This window comes from Cydia splendana, chromosome Z, assembly GCF_910591565.1.
Source record: "Cydia splendana chromosome Z, ilCydSple1.2, whole genome shotgun sequence".
Taxonomy (NCBI): domain Eukaryota; kingdom Metazoa; phylum Arthropoda; class Insecta; order Lepidoptera; family Tortricidae; genus Cydia; species Cydia splendana.
Genome location: NC_085987.1, coordinates 46,599,214 through 46,616,929, shown reverse-complemented (window position 1 = coordinate 46,616,929; position 17,716 = coordinate 46,599,214). Strand labels below are relative to the sequence as shown.

At 40.0% G+C, this 17,716-nt stretch overlaps 1 protein-coding gene and 1 non-coding gene across 2 annotated transcripts in view; one reads left to right on the top strand and one right to left on the bottom strand.

Moving 5' to 3' along the window:
* Positions 1 to 17,349, top strand: part of LOC134804019 (laminin subunit alpha) — a 98,614-nt gene extending 81,265 nt beyond the window's left edge. Inside the window, exons 58-67 of the mRNA XM_063776873.1 lie at positions 216 to 399; positions 1,748 to 1,880; positions 3,758 to 3,984; positions 5,446 to 5,559; positions 5,703 to 5,864; positions 6,193 to 6,365; positions 6,505 to 6,741; positions 7,249 to 7,410; positions 8,875 to 9,109; positions 16,215 to 17,349. Coding sequence (XP_063632943.1) covers positions 216 to 399; positions 1,748 to 1,880; positions 3,758 to 3,984; positions 5,446 to 5,559; positions 5,703 to 5,864; positions 6,193 to 6,365; positions 6,505 to 6,741; positions 7,249 to 7,410; positions 8,875 to 9,109; positions 16,215 to 16,477 — 1,890 coding nt within the window. The 3' untranslated portion in view covers positions 16,478 to 17,349. The remainder of the gene's footprint in view (positions 1 to 215; positions 400 to 1,747; positions 1,881 to 3,757; positions 3,985 to 5,445; positions 5,560 to 5,702; positions 5,865 to 6,192; positions 6,366 to 6,504; positions 6,742 to 7,248; positions 7,411 to 8,874; positions 9,110 to 16,214) is intronic.
* On the bottom strand, positions 11,792 to 11,863 carry Trnam-cau (transfer RNA methionine (anticodon CAU)). The gene has a single exon. It is a non-coding gene; the product is annotated as a tRNA-Met (tRNA).
* Positions 17,350 to 17,716: the final 367 nt, after the last annotated feature.

Here is a 17,716-nt window from a genome sequence, read left to right as displayed (position 1 = left end):
GAGCGTTTCGGCACCGGCAAAATATCCTCGCTGACAATTTTTGACGGTCCGTGCATGGCACGCGACGGGTATGGTCAGAGACGGAACGGGCTAGTGGGCATAGTCTCATACTTTTTAATACAAAGAATATTTTTTTGCCTGAAACGTTCCTACTACGGTCATGGTACGATACGGTGTAGTGGGCAGATACCTTTAACGGTTCGTTTTCTTTCCAGTTCGCATCACTAGTGTCCTTGTCAGGTGGAGACAGCACCCTGCGCTATATGAACATCTCCACAGAGAACCTGCAGTTGACCTTGAAATTCAAGACGGACCAGCCTGACGGCCTCATATTTGTCTACATAAGTAGAACACAGACGCCTACTATGCAGGATAGTTTGACGCTGTCCCTGACTAATGGTAAGGATATCAACCTTAGAGCATTTAATAATTGGAGTGGCCTTTAAGAGCTTACCCCTCTGCCGAAAAACTTGCACAATAGGGAATATTAGGCAAAGCTCTGCGTAGGTGGCACCTTTGTGGCACATACAGTAAACAAACCACATTAACACACGTCAATCACAGTTTCGTTATCTAATCTCTCTATCACTCTTGCATATTCGAGCGATAAAGAGGCAGATAACTAAATTTTGATTTTCGCGTTTACCGGTAGGCCCTTGTTAACAAGCCGCCTTGATGCATCAATGTCATATTTTATTGTCTGTGAAAACTTGTCAAAAAACAGTTTAAGGCACAGTATGTATAAGTTGGTCTATGAATTTACTGAGTCGGTAGTGCTGCACTCTGGCGGCAGAACATTGCAGTAATATCCCCTATTGGAGTGGCCTTTAAGAGCTTACCCCTCTGCCGAAAAACTTACACAAGTGCAAACTTTTGTATGGACTGACAGGGCTATTTGTACGTTACGTACAAATCTTGTAGAAATAGCAACACATTTGACGCCCCATCCCCCGCAAAAATGGCAGACCGTTTCGTACAGAAAATGACAGTCATGACGTCTCCAGTTACTAAATGCTCTAAGAGATCAACTCACGTGATTGGAAACCGAAATACGCACCACAGACTGTACTGGAGCGTAATAGGAACATTTGATTTACTCCACTAGGTATATAATCTGTAATGGCGGACTAATACAAGCGCGACAGCGCGATATTCCGCTTTGGAGACGTGCAGACCACTAAATCACGCACATCACATTGCACGCAGAGAAGATGGCCGATGGGGTCGAAAAGTGCTCGAGTGGAGACCACGGACTAGCAAGCGCAGCGTAGGACGGCCACCCACAAGATGGACAGACGACCTTGTTAAGGTCGCCGGAGGACGCTGGATGCGGGTCGCTTTCAACCGGTATGAATGGAGGTCCAAGGGGGAGGCCTATGTTCAGCAGTGGACGTCTTATGGCTGAGATGATCACAGAAGTGGAACGGAAAAGCAAACCATACGTTCTTTCGTTAGGGTTCCGTACCCAAAGGGTAAAAACGGGACCGGGTAAGACTCCACTATACGTCTGTCTGGGTTTCCTAATCACAAAGAAGTCTGCTCTTGTAGTATGAGTGTTAGGCAACGCGCATTTAACAGTCTGGAGTCGCAGGCGTTAATAGGCTAGGGAGACTGCTTACCATCGGACGGGCCGTAAGCTTGTTTGCCAGCGATGTAGTATTAAAAAAAACGCATTCAAGGAAACACCAAGTTTTGGTAAAATATAACTTTCCTTATTACAAAATTTAATTCTTCTTATGTTTCACAGGAAAACTAGTCCTAATGAGCCCTCGAGACACACTGGACACTTCGCAGACATACAACGACTCTCAGTGGCACGTGGTGACTGTGAGTCATGGCGCCGCGCTCCGTATGAGAGTAGACGACTATGATCACTACAGGTGAGGAACTAATAAATTGGTAGTCGTAGGCCCACTTGCACCATTCCACTAACCCGGGGTGAACCGGTTAAACCTGGAGTTACCATGGTTACCAGTGCAATTTGACACTGGGTTAACGGTTTAACCGCTTAGCCCCGAGTTAGTGGGATGGTGCAAGTGGTGCTTAATGTGCAAACTGAGTTGACGCTCCATATTTGGTATATAGTCTTACCCCCTTCCTTATTCATAAACGTTTGCTAACGTTGACAAGTCGATAATAATCGTTTGCCCCTTTCCGAAGTATTGCCACGATGGAAAAGGACAAACGATTATTATCGGCTTGCTAACTTTAGTAAACGTTTATGAATAAGGCCCACTTGCACCATCCCACGGGGTTAAGCGGTTTAACCGTCAACTCAGTGTCAAATTGTACTGGTAACCATGGTAACTCCAGGTTTAACCGGTTAGCCTCGGGTTAGTGGAATGGTGCAAGTGGGCCTAAGGGGGTTAAAGTACAAACTGAGGGGGCTGCGACTAACTCTGAGTACATATTAACATGACAGATGATAGGTAGTTTGCATGGATTATCTTAACCAAAGACATATGTAACTTCGTATAAGATGAATAAAGTCTAAGGAAAAAACGTGCCTCGGAAATCAAGAAAAAGTCATTCTCGGATAGATGGCGCACACACCTTTAGCCTATGCTCAGCTAGATGGCGTGACGACGCCGTTTCATATTTAACAATTTTAACACATAGATATCAGTGAATGAACATGGGTAAAAATGATATAAAAATAATAAAATCATTTATTTGATAATTTTATAAGTTTTCATTTTGAGTTTTAGTCGTGTGTCGATAGATGGCAGTAAATTTACTGTGACTACAAAATTTACTATGACAGGACCCCTCTATACTATCTATTCTCTTTGTCTTAACTATAAGATGGAGCGTATAACTGACGACCGGTCTGGCCTAGTGGGTAGTGACCCTGCCTGTGAAGCCGATGGTCCTGGGTTCGACGCCCGGTAAGGGCATTTATTGGTGTGATGAACACAGATATTTGTTCCTAAGTCATGGATGTTTTCTATGTATTTAAGTATTTGTATATTATATTTATCGTTGTCCGAGTACCCACAGCACAAGCATTCTTGAGCTTACCGTGGGACTTAGTCAATTTGTGTAAGAATTTCCTTATAATGTTAATAATACGAGGTCCTTATAATATAGCTGATATAGCTAATATTGGAACTTATTAATTTTTTTATTAAGTATGGGAGCGCAATCAATAATTTCAGTACATCCGCGTTTGAATACGACCTGTACCTACCGCAAATTAAAAAACGACTTCTAGACATGAGCTAACCATACTAACATTACTAACCGCAATACACTTAGCTGGCCATCGTTGGACCTTGTCTTCGAAATAAGGTTCACGAATTACTAATTAAAAGTTTAGACCTCAAATAAAACGTGTAAGGTAAACGTACTGGTGCTTGACGCGGTCCCAGTACATGTCATCTTGAAACTTAAGTCATTCCGCCGTATTCGAACTTCAAGATATTCACTAGAGACGACACGTACTAGATCCATTCTAGATACGTTATAGTTTAGATTTTAACTAGTTCTCTTTTGCAGCGCAATTCGGGCAACCAATGCCACTTTTAAGATAGATCGTGTTAGATATCTATTAGATGTGAATTAGATCTCTAAGTAATATCTTGTGGAAATCGTTCAAGAGTATCTGCAGAATCGCGGAAATGTCTTTGACAGGTTAGATCTTAAACATATATACATAGATGTTTATTACAAAATCCGAATCGGGCCCATTGTCAATAGAGGTGACAGCAAGGTGTCATCTATTGGGCATTAGCATTAGTACCACCTCATGTTTCAGCTCCGACTCAGCGCCAGAGCCCCTCAACATCCTCGACGGGGTCCTGCTCCTCGGCGGCACCAACACCTACGTGGCCACCTACAAGGCGGCAACCAAGACTGCCTTCCGTGGTTGCATAGCCGACGCTACTATTAACGGACGAGTGTTGAATCTGCTCGAGCCTGCGAGTAAAAGAGGGGCTACGTTTGGACGGTGCGGGGACACTATCAGTGGATTCACGTCGTCAGGTTAGTTAATGAACTTGACGATGGTTTAGTGTATGAACCGCCCACAATTGGGTACTTTCCTCTACTTAAAATAAATTATTTCACACCGTGCACGAAATAAAGCACCAGATCATTATTAGAAAAACATAGATAGCAGTAATTTTTAAACACAATTTCTATTAATAAATCGGATGGAAGTATAAAAAGTAGGTGAGTTGACTGTGACGTCATTACCATACGTCGGACTCCAGCGGGCATTTTCGTGGCATGTCAGAATGATAGGTAAGGTTCGCAAATCAATCAATTCACTCTCGAGTATTTGTACTTAGTATTTGGTACCTAGTATTTATAATGTGAAATTCCAAATATCATAGCAACTAACTGCGTTATTTATAAACGTACTTGGACTACACATAAGTTAAAATGGCGAAAAAGTTCGTTTGGCTTTATCCGTCACTCAGACAATTGCAGCTGTGAGAAAAGAACAGAACAAATGAGTTAACTGGGCATGTCAAGTTCTATGAACACGGCTCTAAAGCTGTACGTTAGTTAGGTGTTTATTTTTTTTATATCCTTTAAATTTTAAATAAAAATAAGATTGAATAGTCTGTGTTATATTTGATTTAATTTACATTCATGAACAACAGTCATAATGACGCATGTCAGCTATTTATTTGTTTTTTAAGTGGCCACTTCAGTGGGCTATCAGTCATCACTTCAAAGAGTATTTACACATTAAAGATGAATAAATGATAACGGGTAATTAATTTAATTAACTATGTTACAAATACTAGGTACATTATAATGTAAGATGTAGTGTAGATGTAGTCTAGTATGTAGTGTAGGTACATTATAATACTCGTAAGTTAAGATTTTTTTGTAAATCTTACCTTGCCCTCAAACTGCCCGCTATAGTCCGACGTTTGGTCATTACACACGTTTTCATATTATAAATTCTTAGAGAATATAACCAAACGGAGTGGTCATTAACAGGCGTTCCCCTCTGTCGACAATAGTCGGCCAATGGTCAACCACATGTCAGCCACATGTATGGACTGACGTTTATCTGACATGGCTATGTTTACGTTACGTATACGTTTGATGTGCCCCTCCCCCGCAAAAAACGACAGACTATTTTGTACCGAAAATTATAGACATGGCGCCTCCGTTGGTTATATCCTCTAAGTATAAAATCCATACTAGCAATACTAGCAAATCGTTTTGACAGTTCTAAAAAAGAAGCTGATTTGACTACTAGGAAAGTAGCCAATTTGCTGGAAGATTAACTGGTAGATAACGCTTTACTCGTGCAACAGCAAAGACATATGTAACTATCTATTCTCTTTGGCAACAGTAATACGTGTTTGGGGACACGTAATAAACTCAAACATAATATTCGTAACAAACTCAAACAACGACCCCTATCAAAAATACCCGTTACCCCTGACCCAACGTTAGTACTTTAATAAGCATTTGTTGTAGAAACGACGTGGGAGGAGCACAGAGTGGAGCCGACCAGCCACGTGCTGCCGACAGTACCTCCCCCCGCACCCGACAACCCGTTCCAGGGTGAGGTGGAGACCCAGCCACCACCAGGTATTTTACTTCAGTTTATATTGCGTTTTATTGTCTAGTTCTCTATTATAAATATGTTCCATTCTCACAAATAACCTTACTTCTGGTCGGGATTGTATTACTTTACTAATCTTGCTATGCTATCTTGCTAATGTTTTTATCAGCCCGAGTGGAACCAGTCACCCGACCGCCTGTCACCCAGGCGCCAGCACCGTCAACCTTGCGACCGACGACGCCGCGACCGCCACCGCAGCCCCAACCAGGCTGCGCGTTGGCTCACGACAGACATTATGCTATTGGAGACCCCACTGAGGGTTACAGGTTTGGTAAGTAAAAAATCATTAACATATTCACTGCCCCCAACGCACATGTGCGTTCACCGTCATATAAGTTTGTTCCTAGGCCACGCCCCCTGGCAGTGAATGCGTTAAAGGCAAATCACAAAAGTGATTTCTAAGCTCAACGAAGACATTGTGATCTCACAGCTGGCCCCTTATCTGGAACTTACGTTTGATCATTTGGTAGTCACTAGTTGTTATTCGGTGAAGAGAACCGCCAAAATATTTGTGAAGGAAACCTGAGCGATTTTGGGTCTACATTCAGATCTGATATTTAAAGAAACAGGAGATAAATGGAAACTTGTTTTATCATCAGGTACTCGCGAAGACAGTCGCATTGAGTACGCCAAGCTGCCTGGCCGGCAGTCAGATGAGCTGGATCTGATGGTGACCTTGAGGACCTTCGACAAGCATGGTGGTATCATCTTCTACGCTACAACCGAAAGAGCTCCGGACCAGTTCTTGGCTATTTACATGAAAGATGCTCAAGTAAGTAATACTAAAAAAATACGTACCTAAAATAAGCACGCGTCAGTTGACATAAGAGAGTTGATTTGCGTTTTAAGATCCTGTGCATCCAATATTCACATCCCTTTCCAAATTCTACGACATGTTAACTATTTTCCAGATACACTTCACCTTCAACTGCGGCGGTGACACCGCCACCATCGTCTCCCCCGACACGTATAGCGGCACAGACTGGCACACGGTCACCGTCAGCCGCACCAGCGGTCATGGAAAACTTACCGTCGACAACCAGATGGTCGGGGAAGCGAGTGTTAGCTGTAACAATCCGGTGCCTTTGGCCGCTCCGTACTATTACGGGGGGTTGAAGAACGCTGAGATTGCGAAAACACATCTTGAAGTGAGTATTGAAGACCCTTAGAAGAAGTTTATGGTACAGATTGAACTAGCCTTGGTCATGGCAAGAATAACTAGATGATTGGAGAAGCAGTGTCAGCAGTAATAATCTCAAGGATCTCCATAACTCCTAGTCATATGCTGTCCTCAACCTGAAGACTACTGACAGCGCAAAGACTTAAGTAACTAATGTTGCCTGAATAAATATAATTTAATTTTATACTATAATTACCATAATAATAGAGATTATAATGTCAGGCATCGACCCGTTATGTGGTCGATTTTAGTTCACGTCTAAGAGAACCCTCTTAGGTCCTTATTACATCATCATCATAACGATCTTGTCGGTGGAGTAATTATCTTTTCTTTCTTGTACCAGTCTTTTAATTTTCTCATACGTATTATTTTTCATTTGGCTGAGATATGTAACTTTAGTCTTTCCCGCCTTCTAGCTCTTTAAGTGAGGCCTATGGATATATCCATATTAATAAGTCAACTCTTCTATTACCAGGATTTCTACCAACCCTTCAAGGGTTGCCTCAAAGGGCTCATCATGAACGGGCAGTACGTGACCGAGGTGCTGCGCAGAGTCAACGCTCTGCGCTGCACGGATAATATAGAAGATGGTGTTTACTTCGGGCCTTCGACGAATACCACTAGCAATTACTTGAAGGTAAGTTGTTCCTTTTTTTAATGTTCCAATTTATACCTGCAGCTATGTATATTATATAGATATATATAGTTGAAAAATAAGATATCGAGTTATACTTAAAAGTCTAGGTGGAAATCTTGGAAATCTTGATCTCACGCGCTTAAAATATCCTGAGTTGAGTAATTTAAGAGCATGTCTCTAAATCTTCCGTGTCTTTTAATATTATATGAGATTCGTTATCTTCGCAATGGATGATTTACATATCCATGCAAAATTAACGATCACAAAGCCTCGGACAGACAGACGGACGGACATGGCGAAACTATAAGGGTTCCTAGTTGACTACGGATCCCTAAAAAGAGCAAAAAAAAACTAACCCAATTGAAATAGTTTTTTAATCTTTTGTTTGTTAAATTTTAATTAGTGAATTTTAATAATATTATATCGTACGTGTAGACATCTTCTTTCGTTCGTCTGAGCTATCTCGGCACCGTATAGGCAGTGGCAGTGATAAAGTGTGGAAGTACTTTATTTCATATTTTCACATTTAGGGCTCATTTAGACGATGCGAGAACACGCATGCGAGTTTCATTACATTGCGGGTTTTGATCGGTCGGTTGAATTGGACGTAACCAAAATCGCATGCGAGTTCGCGCGCCGTCTAAATCAGCCCTTATTGTAACACTTCCTCGCCCAGTCAGTTTGCTTGTACCGATTCTAAAGGAGATCCAAGTCTGTAACAATTTTAAAGTCCTAAATAAATAAAAAGGGAGATTTTACATAGATCAACCTAGCCCCAAACGGCCCAAACTAAGCAAAGCTTGTACTACGGGTGCTAGGCCACGATATACATACTTATATATGTCGGCGGCCGATCGTAAGATCAGGCATATCGTGAAATTCCTAGGCATATCGTGAAACGTGAAAATCTTTGCCTCGTTCCCTGAGTCGACGGAGCCCCGCTACGCGGGGCTCCTATTTCTGGGCAGTTTGCCCTTCGGGCATCTGAAGCAACCTAACGAACCTATCCTACCTATGTATTGGTTTAATGTGACTATCGTCAAAACATTACACAGGAACATTACGATCTACCTGATCTTAAGATCGGCTTACGACATATAGATAAATACTTACTTATATACACAGAAAACACCCATGACAGGAACAAATATTTGTGCTCATCACACAAATACCTATAGGGATTCGAACCCCGGACCATCGGCTTCACAGGCATTCACTACCCACTAGGCCAGACCGGTCGTCAAATACGTTTATTAGAAGAGATTGTATACCTACATACTCGTACTAACTTATCTTCACACTGCACTGGTATTTTATTTATATATGCTAGTAACTACTTGTTCGATAATGTTTTTTTTTTTGACATGACGCACGAAGATTTATGCAAAGATTTTTATATGTGTATGTAGTGGGTATTAATGGCTTATCACGTTAAGTTAAACAACCAAATTTTTCTATCACCAGCTCCAAGAATCCAACTTCCGCGTCGGCATCAGCCTCTCCGTCTCGATGGAGATCAAGCCCCGCAACACGACGGGCCTGCTGCTGGCCGTCCACGGGAAGAAGGACTATCTGGTGCTGGAGCTACTCGAGCATGAGGTGGTGGTCAACGTGGAGAACGGGAAGGGGGAGTTCCACGCGAGCTACAAGCTCGCCGAGCCCACCTCGCTGTGCGACGGCAACTGGCACAAGATACAAGGTGCCACATACTTGCATTGATTAAAACACATGTGGGTCGATCAACTATTTCTTGTTATTCTGTCCCATCAGCCAGGAGACAATAGTAGCATAGTTAGAAGAGCTGCTGTACCCTGTTCTACAAACGTACTTGGTAGATGTCTCACTATGGAAAGGCCTTATAACTACTAAAAAATTCAAGTTTGGTTCATTTAAATACGAAAAAACTAGTATTTTAATAAGAGTGACCCAGGAGACCGTAACCATGGCAACTAGTGACAAGAAAAAGTTGATTCACCCATGTAACGCTGCGTCTTACGTAAGCGAACAACTCGCGAGCGCGACGCGGCGCGGCGCGGCGGGCCCAAGGCGTTCGCGTTCGCAACGAGATCGCCCACGTAGGACACTTCCATAGGTATCAAAGGATTGATTCACCCCGCGCCGCATCGCTTCGCTTCGCGTTCGCGTGTTGTTCGCATACGTAGTACGATGCGTAAAGTGGTGGTACTAGTGCTCGACATGCTAATGCCCAATAGATGGCTGCTGTCACCTCTATTGACAATGACTTATGTTTCAAGATGACATGTACTGGGACCGCGTCGAGCACCAGTACCACCACCTTACATACACTCACACACTTAGCATACAGTCAAGACTCTCAAGAGCTATGAAAATGGGTCACCAAGTATGAAAATTACTATTAAAACTGACCTTAATTCATTTGTCATAATCATAATGTAAGAACAATAATGAGGATTGGGGTAAGTTTTAACAGATAACGTCATTGACACTGGAGAGCAATCGAAACGGGTCAACTAATATGAAAATTTCCATAAACAGTTACCTTTTCTCATTGATCTTCAGTGTAATATTGTGACAAAACCAGATTAAGCTGAAATACACTCAAAAGCAACGAAAATAGGTCAAATTTCGTAAAAAATACCGGGACACACAAAAACAATCAAAATGGGTTTAATTTCATTAAAAATAACTGGTCACTTTTGGCAATAAGTACCTATTATCCATAAAAAATACCAATTTTCATTGCTCGAAAGTGTTCTAGGACACTAGCGACCAGCTGAAGTAGATAGGTAAGTAACTGCACGAGGCACCAGCAGGCGTGGCTCACTCTAGTCGCGTCGCTACATGTAGGTACATGCGGCCCACACCAATTTTGGTGTCTAGCAGTAGGTAGTTGCCGCGCACCGCTACGGAACGGACGCCTGATCGCGCTTATAATATATCTCTCGTAATAGACGCATTTTGTTAGAAAGTGAACCTTCTGTATACCTATAGTACTATTATTTATTCTGTGGCATCAGTCAGTACATCCGTGGATATTTACCTACGTACCTATATGTATATTTCTGTACGGTTACCATCAGTTTGTCACTGACATAAACGCCGTCGAGAACGTAATTTACTTTCTATACATCTCGCTCGCACTCGCATATTAGTGCAAACGGGATGTATAGAAAGTAAATTACGTTCTCGACGGCGTTTACGTCAGTGACAAACTGATGGTAACCGTACTGGTTGGAGTTCTACCGCTGAGAGCGTCGCTGGTGCGCTCTCAGGTGACTGACATCGCCAATTTTCACAGCGAATGTGCGACCACACTCGCTGCAGGTCAGCACCCCTCCGATACAATTGTAAAGTATGGCCAAAGAGAATTGACTACATAATTTACTTTGACACTAAGAGCGTTTCACATTGTCCGATCCGATACCGGGTATAGGATCCTACACCCGCGAAGCCAGGCCGCTGGGGCGGGCCCAGGCGCCGTATTTAGCGGTCACGCACACTACAACAAGCATTATGTTATGCCTACACATACGCACACAAACAAATATTATCGGTTCGACAGCTGATGGGGGGCTCCGAATGGCTGAATTTATCGGAAGCGCCGCACCGATATTGGATGTTGGAAGGCGCCTATGACAAAAACAGCTGCAGAAGAGTTCCATTGGCATTAAGTCCGCCTTTTTGCGTTATTTATCGTTTTTTAGTAATATGATTTATTAAATGCACAAATAAATACAGAGAAACACATATTTCTTACATTTTACTTCCTACCGACATCCGATATCGGATCGGACAATGTGAAGCAGCTCTAATTCTCTATACACTCTAAGATTCTATTTGGTATGGCTACAGGTGGTCTAGCATTTATGTTTTAGGAATAGAGCAATGACAAGATATTTACAAATATTTTTATCAATTCAAGTACAGTCGCCATCAGATATATCGGAGCGGCCAAGGTGTTCACAATATCTGAACACGCGCTCTAACGCCCTGACAATAGAGGCGTGTTCCGATATTTGTGAGCACCTTGGCCGCTCCGATATATCTGATGGCGACTGTACAAAGAAAACCTTTTTTTGCAGTACCTACGTATTTACTTGACTTATGTACTTACAATATACAAAAAATAATATCTGGGAGACCGAGCTTTGCTCGGAAAACATATAAAAACTCAAAACTACGCGTTTTCCCAGAGATAAGACCTAGCTAGATCGATTTATCGCCCCCGAAAACCCCGATATAGCCAATTTCATCGAAATCATTAGATCCGTTTCTGAAATCCCCGAAATATATATATATAAATAAACAACAATTGCTCATTTTAATGTTTTAGATAGATAGATAGATTAGATATAGATTAATCAAAAAAAGTGACTAAAAAATAAAAGCAAAAAGTTATTAGCAGAGCGTGGTTTCGATCCACGGACCTCTGGGTTATGGGCCCAGCACGCTTCCACTGCGCCACTCTGCTCTGTGAGTGAAGAGGCGAAATTGTCGACCGCCTTCTAACAAAGGGTTTGGAATAGAATATAGATGACGTCATAGCAGTGTCAGGTTACAATGTACAGTCCTTTGCAATAATACAAGTATCATACGCAATAAAAATTTAAAACGAAATTTTTTTTTTGTATTTTTTTTCTTTTATAATGTTTTCGACGTGTAATGTAGGTATGTGTGCGTTAACGAAATGTCTGAATATTAAGAAAGCGCCCATTATTGACCGAAGCGAAGCGAAGGTCTACGTTTTGACTCGGGCATTTTGCTTTCGTATGTCCGGATGTTCTCCTCTACAGGTCGCAATTCTTAACCGATTCTCATGAAATTTTGTGACCAGATTCTATGACTAAATAATTTTTTTTTGTCAATCCGGTTTTTGGAAATTTTAATAAATGGCGGAGTCGTGATACCTGTCGCCTAAACAAATAGTCGTATCGATATCATAAGAGTTTTTTCTTTTTGATATATGTTTATAGATTAAATGGCCAAAAATTCAGAAAATTTGTATCGCTGGTTTCTGCGGTATTTAGATATTTAGTTTTTACTTGAGAATGAGTAGCTAAATTTCGTCAGCTTTAGTAAGAACTATCATGGCGCATTTTGCAAACGTTCGCTTTTTTGTTTGCATAGGGAGGTCCCTGGTTCCATCCCCAGTAATTGTATGCTGCTACATAACTTTTTGTATTTTTTTATACTTAAATTTCGTATCAATTGTTGTTTTTTATTTTATTTTTTTATTTTGAAAAAATGAAAAAAATCGTATTTTTTATTTATCAAGCGCGGGCTAAGCGCATTCGTTTATTTTTTGCAAGAGATGATGCTTTTTGAGGCTTTTTGCGCTTTAAAGAAAATTTGATTCTTGAATATACGGCGCCATACCTTTGGCCTATGCTCGTCTAGATGGCGACACCATTTTATATTTAACAATTTTTACTCATATCAGTAAAAGAACATGGATCAAAATCATATGGCGTTCTAAAAATAAAAAAAATCATTTATCCATACATATATACATTTATTGATATTTTTTTTCATTTTCATTTTAATCCTGTATCGAAAGATGGCAGTAAATTTACTGTGACTACAAAATTTAGTATGACAATAACCCTCTACTACATATAGGGACCTTGCGCGTTGGAGGGTCTGCCATCTTGTGGCCTGAATCGGAAACATGTACATTGCCAAAACAAGTTCTACCATCTACCGTTCTTGTAGTACGTTTCCTTATCCATAGTAGGTTCTGTCATCTTGTGGGCTACATCGGAAGCATGAACGTCACATTTACGCCTCACGCCAAAAATCTGACGGCTCCTATGCTACCCCCTATAGTTCACGCGCGCCCACTATAGGGACCGTGCGCGTTGGAGGGCCTGCCATCTTGTGGCCTGAATCGGAAACATATGTGCACATGTACATTGCCAAAGCAAGTGCTACCATCTACCGTTCTCGTAAGTACGTTTCCTTGTGCATAGTAGGTTCTGCCATCTCGCGGGCTACATCGCATCATAAACTACTCATCTACGCTTCGCGCCAAAGATCTGACGGCTCCTGTGCTGCCCCCTATAGTTCATGCACGTTCCCTATACACTTTATTCTCTTTAGATTAGATATTTAAATTCTTACTCGAGAATAAGTAACCAAATTTCGTCAGCTCATCTAAATGCTATCATAGCGCAGTTGGAAAGACGCTTACAAGCAAGGATATGGGATAGGTACCCGGTTCAATCCCCAGTAAATGCAATTTTTTTTATTTTTTTTTGCACTTAAACATCGTATTGCTGATTGATCAAGCGAGCGCGAAGCGCGAGGTAAGCGTATTCGTTTGAGTTTTTGTTTGAACATTTTTTTAGCGGTTTTAGTTCAAGGGCATGGCTGTTCCAGGAGTCAATTTCCACTTACGTTTATAGCATGGGCGGTCACCATCCATAAATCGCAGGGGTTAACATTGCCTAGGGTAGTGGTCGACCTTGGGCTCAGGGAACTAGCTGTAGGTTGCTCGTACGTTGCGCTTTCCCGGGCTCAAAGTCTAACTAACAATAATGTTAGTTAGACTTTGAGCCTTTTAATTTGGATCGCCTCGCTAAAATGGCCCATAATTTCCGGAAATCATTTTTTCTTCGAGGCAATTACTCCGTTCTCATTTTTTCCCAGTGGAATTTCTTCGCTTTATTTAATTTTTCGTGTACATTTTTTCATGAACTAAATTTTCCTGTTCTCAATTTATTCCCTTTTATTTTTAATCCTAGTACTTAGTTAAAATAACCAGTAGGTTTTTTTTTTCACTAACTAAATATTCTCTATCTCCATATTTTCTCTTTTTTTTAATGCTAGTGGTAAAAATAACCAGGTTTTTTTCAAATAGGTAGGTTAGGGTTATTTTTTTTGATGACCCTAAAAACGTAACTGCTCCCAGAGATAGGTAGGTTAGGGTTATTTTTTTTTGATGACCCTAAAAACGAAACTGCTCCCAGAGATAGGTAGGTTAGGGTTATTTTTTTTTGATGACCCTAAAAACGAATCTGCTCCCAGAGGTAGGTTAGAGTTATTGGCTGACAGCGTTTGGTTTTTTAGATTATGCTTTAATTTTAGTGTTTTTGATATTTGTTGTATGTGAAATACCTACAAGTAACAAATATAATTACTACACTATTAACATACAGTAACAAGAAAATATTATCCTAGATATTTAAAAGAACGAAAACTATACGGAAAAGATTAATTTAAAAATATTAAAAATAGGCGATTGCGGAAGAAAACCATTGGGAAAATATGGGAACGGAGTAATTGCTACCGAGAATGCATGATTTCGGGAAATTATGGGCAACGCAAAATATGAGAACGGAGTAGGTAATTGCCTCGAAGAAAAAATGATTTTCGGAAATTATGGGCCACACTCGCGCACGAAGCTTCTTAGTTGCAGTTTACAGGTTAATTCAAAGGTAATGTTGGTTTCCTAACATAAGTAGAGTTAGACCAAGAAAAGTCTGCAGAGATTTTGACACTGGCACAAATAACATTGGCACTGCGTGTGCTGTCAAAATCTCTGCAGACTTTTCTTGGTCTCTCCACTCCTACTCTATCCACTTTTCTATACAATTAGTATGGCGACGTGTATACTTAAGGGGCATCGACCGTACACTGACATCGGGATGATATTTTTATCATGTTATTTAGTAGTCATCGTGCGTCTCGCTTGCGCCAATACATGTACGGACAAGAACGAGTGAAGTGCACGATAACTAAATGACATCAGTTAGATGTCTTTCTGATATCAGTGTAAGTTTGAATTGGCCTGTTAGCCAAAAATTGTTTCGTATGTCCATATATGTTCTACTCTACAGGTCACATATCTAAACCAATTCCCGAATTTTGTAAGCAATTGATAGTTAAGTTTTTATGGTCAAATCAGATTCTCTAAATTCTTCAAAACAACGGAACCATACATTTATTCAGTTTTAAACTCTGCTCGCGAGGTCTACAGCTCACAGAGCCACTAGTTATACCTAATGCACGATATTATTTAGTGTGAATTTAAATGTAGGTACGTATACCTACATTATGTAAACAGTGGAAATGAGAACGTTGAGAAGTGTGTGTGGTGTGAGATTACAAGATAGAATAAGGAACAGTGTGATAAGGGAAAAGTGTGGACTGAACGAAGATGTAGTGACAAAATTATATAAAATTATAATCTTACAATATTAAAACTAAAGTAATAATTTAGTGTAAAATTTATTTTTGTAAGATTTATTATGTTATTATTAAAGCTATGGGACTTTGTAGTCAATTACCTATCTACTTGTATTTATATCTAATTTAATTAACTAATGATAAAAAGTAAAAAGTAATCAACATAAGATTCATAACATGGCTTTTATTTTTTTGTTTGTTGAAGCGAAATTTGTTCAATTTTCCAATGCCCAATTGAGCTAAAATTTTGCGTAGGTTTATATAATTACCTTCGTAATCTCAATGACAATGCAATATTATCACAGAATAATTAATAGCACTAGGTACAGAAGATTCACTCTCTAACAAAACGCGTCTGTTACGAATAGGACAGATATGACCGCTAGGTGGCGACAGCGCCACGCGCGGCTTATGGCTAGTCACCAAAATTGGTGTGGGACGGATGTACTTATAGCTACCTGTTGCAAAACGACGAAATCGCGGAGTGAGTCACGCCTGTTATGAGATAAAATGACTCAATATCATTGCGCAATAGATGCGATAACTGTTTAAAAGTAGTCTAGATAACAAAATACATTTCATTTTACAAAAATAAGTGTATGGAAATTAAATTAACAAAATCTTTTTTTTTTCAGTGGCTAAAGCTCGTCACGTGGTCTCCGTGGGCGTCGACAACCATTTCGGCGACGCCGGCCTCGGCACCGGCCCCTCCACCGACACCCGCTCGGCCCTCTACATAGGAGGCCACGAGAAGGCCGTCGCGAGAGTCCGCGGTGTGAGATCTAAGCGCGGCTTCACCGGGTGTATAAGGAATATACAGATTCGGGAGCAACCGATATCGATACCGTTATCGGCGGCACACAGGGACACGCATGTTGGGGCTTGTCCCGTGGACTAAAGATATTTACACGATCGAAGTAAGAATTGATTCAAATCTTCTGTAGTACAATATTTTCTATAATATCTCCAATTTATACAATTTTACAGAAATCTAAATGACTCGAATATTAATAAGTTTAATCAAATACAAAAACGCCATTTTAATATGATTATCAATATGATTTACCTAAAGTAGAAAATATTGAATACATTTCTAGACATTTTAATATAAAACATATATTTTTATTTTCACTCCATTTTAAAACTCAACCCGTAGAAACAAATCTTACTTCGAATTACATATATCTTTACAAATTTGAATCTATTTTATATGTATCAAATATTAATATTTTATGCATTTAAACAGTGAATGATATGGCACATATTCAAAACCAAAGCAGTGACAATTTGAAGACCATTAATCAAGAATTAAATGTAATTTATAAAACAGTATATTGTGTGTTACTTTGCACAATAATACATAGGTAACATTAAATTGTACCTATATTATTTAAATATTTATAATTCGTTGTTTATTGTGACCCTGCAATTTATTTTTCCTCAAATTACTTCAATATTTTCAATGCTACAAACTTTTTATGTTTTCTTTTCTGGATAATCACTGCAAATCCAGTATAGAGTTAGACCAAGATAAGTCTGCAACGATTTTGATAGCATACGCAGTGCAAATGTTACTTGCTAACTTCTATGAAATTGTGACGTAGGTACTTGTAAAAAACACTCCCACTGTACTTTGCAGACTTAACTTGGTCTCTATCTATTTCTTACCTGTTTATAACTATTACCTATGTATTAATATAAGTTTATGTATTAGCGAAATATATCTGCCTCCATCACCAAATCAATAGAAATAAATAGAACCAAAACTAAGTGTTGTTTCGTTTTCTTCTACCCTTTTAACGCCAAACAATAATGTTGATTTTCAGATTTCAGTTGATACTTACAAAAAACCTTATCCCCAGAACTCACTTTTTTTGCTTTTATACCTACTCAGAATTGTTCTCGACGGATCGTCGGTCTTAAAATAAATTTGACACTACAAATACCGTCTAGCGGGATAACTGAGGACAGGAGGGGTAACATTAGACAACATTCCTCAATTATATGCCTGACAGCAGTGTACTACTGTTAACAATTTTAGAATTAGGATTTATACCAAACTAAAGTTATCCATCTGTCCCAAGTTACTCCACTTGGCAGTATTGCTAAATTAAAGAGCCTAAAGAAAGTAAGCTGA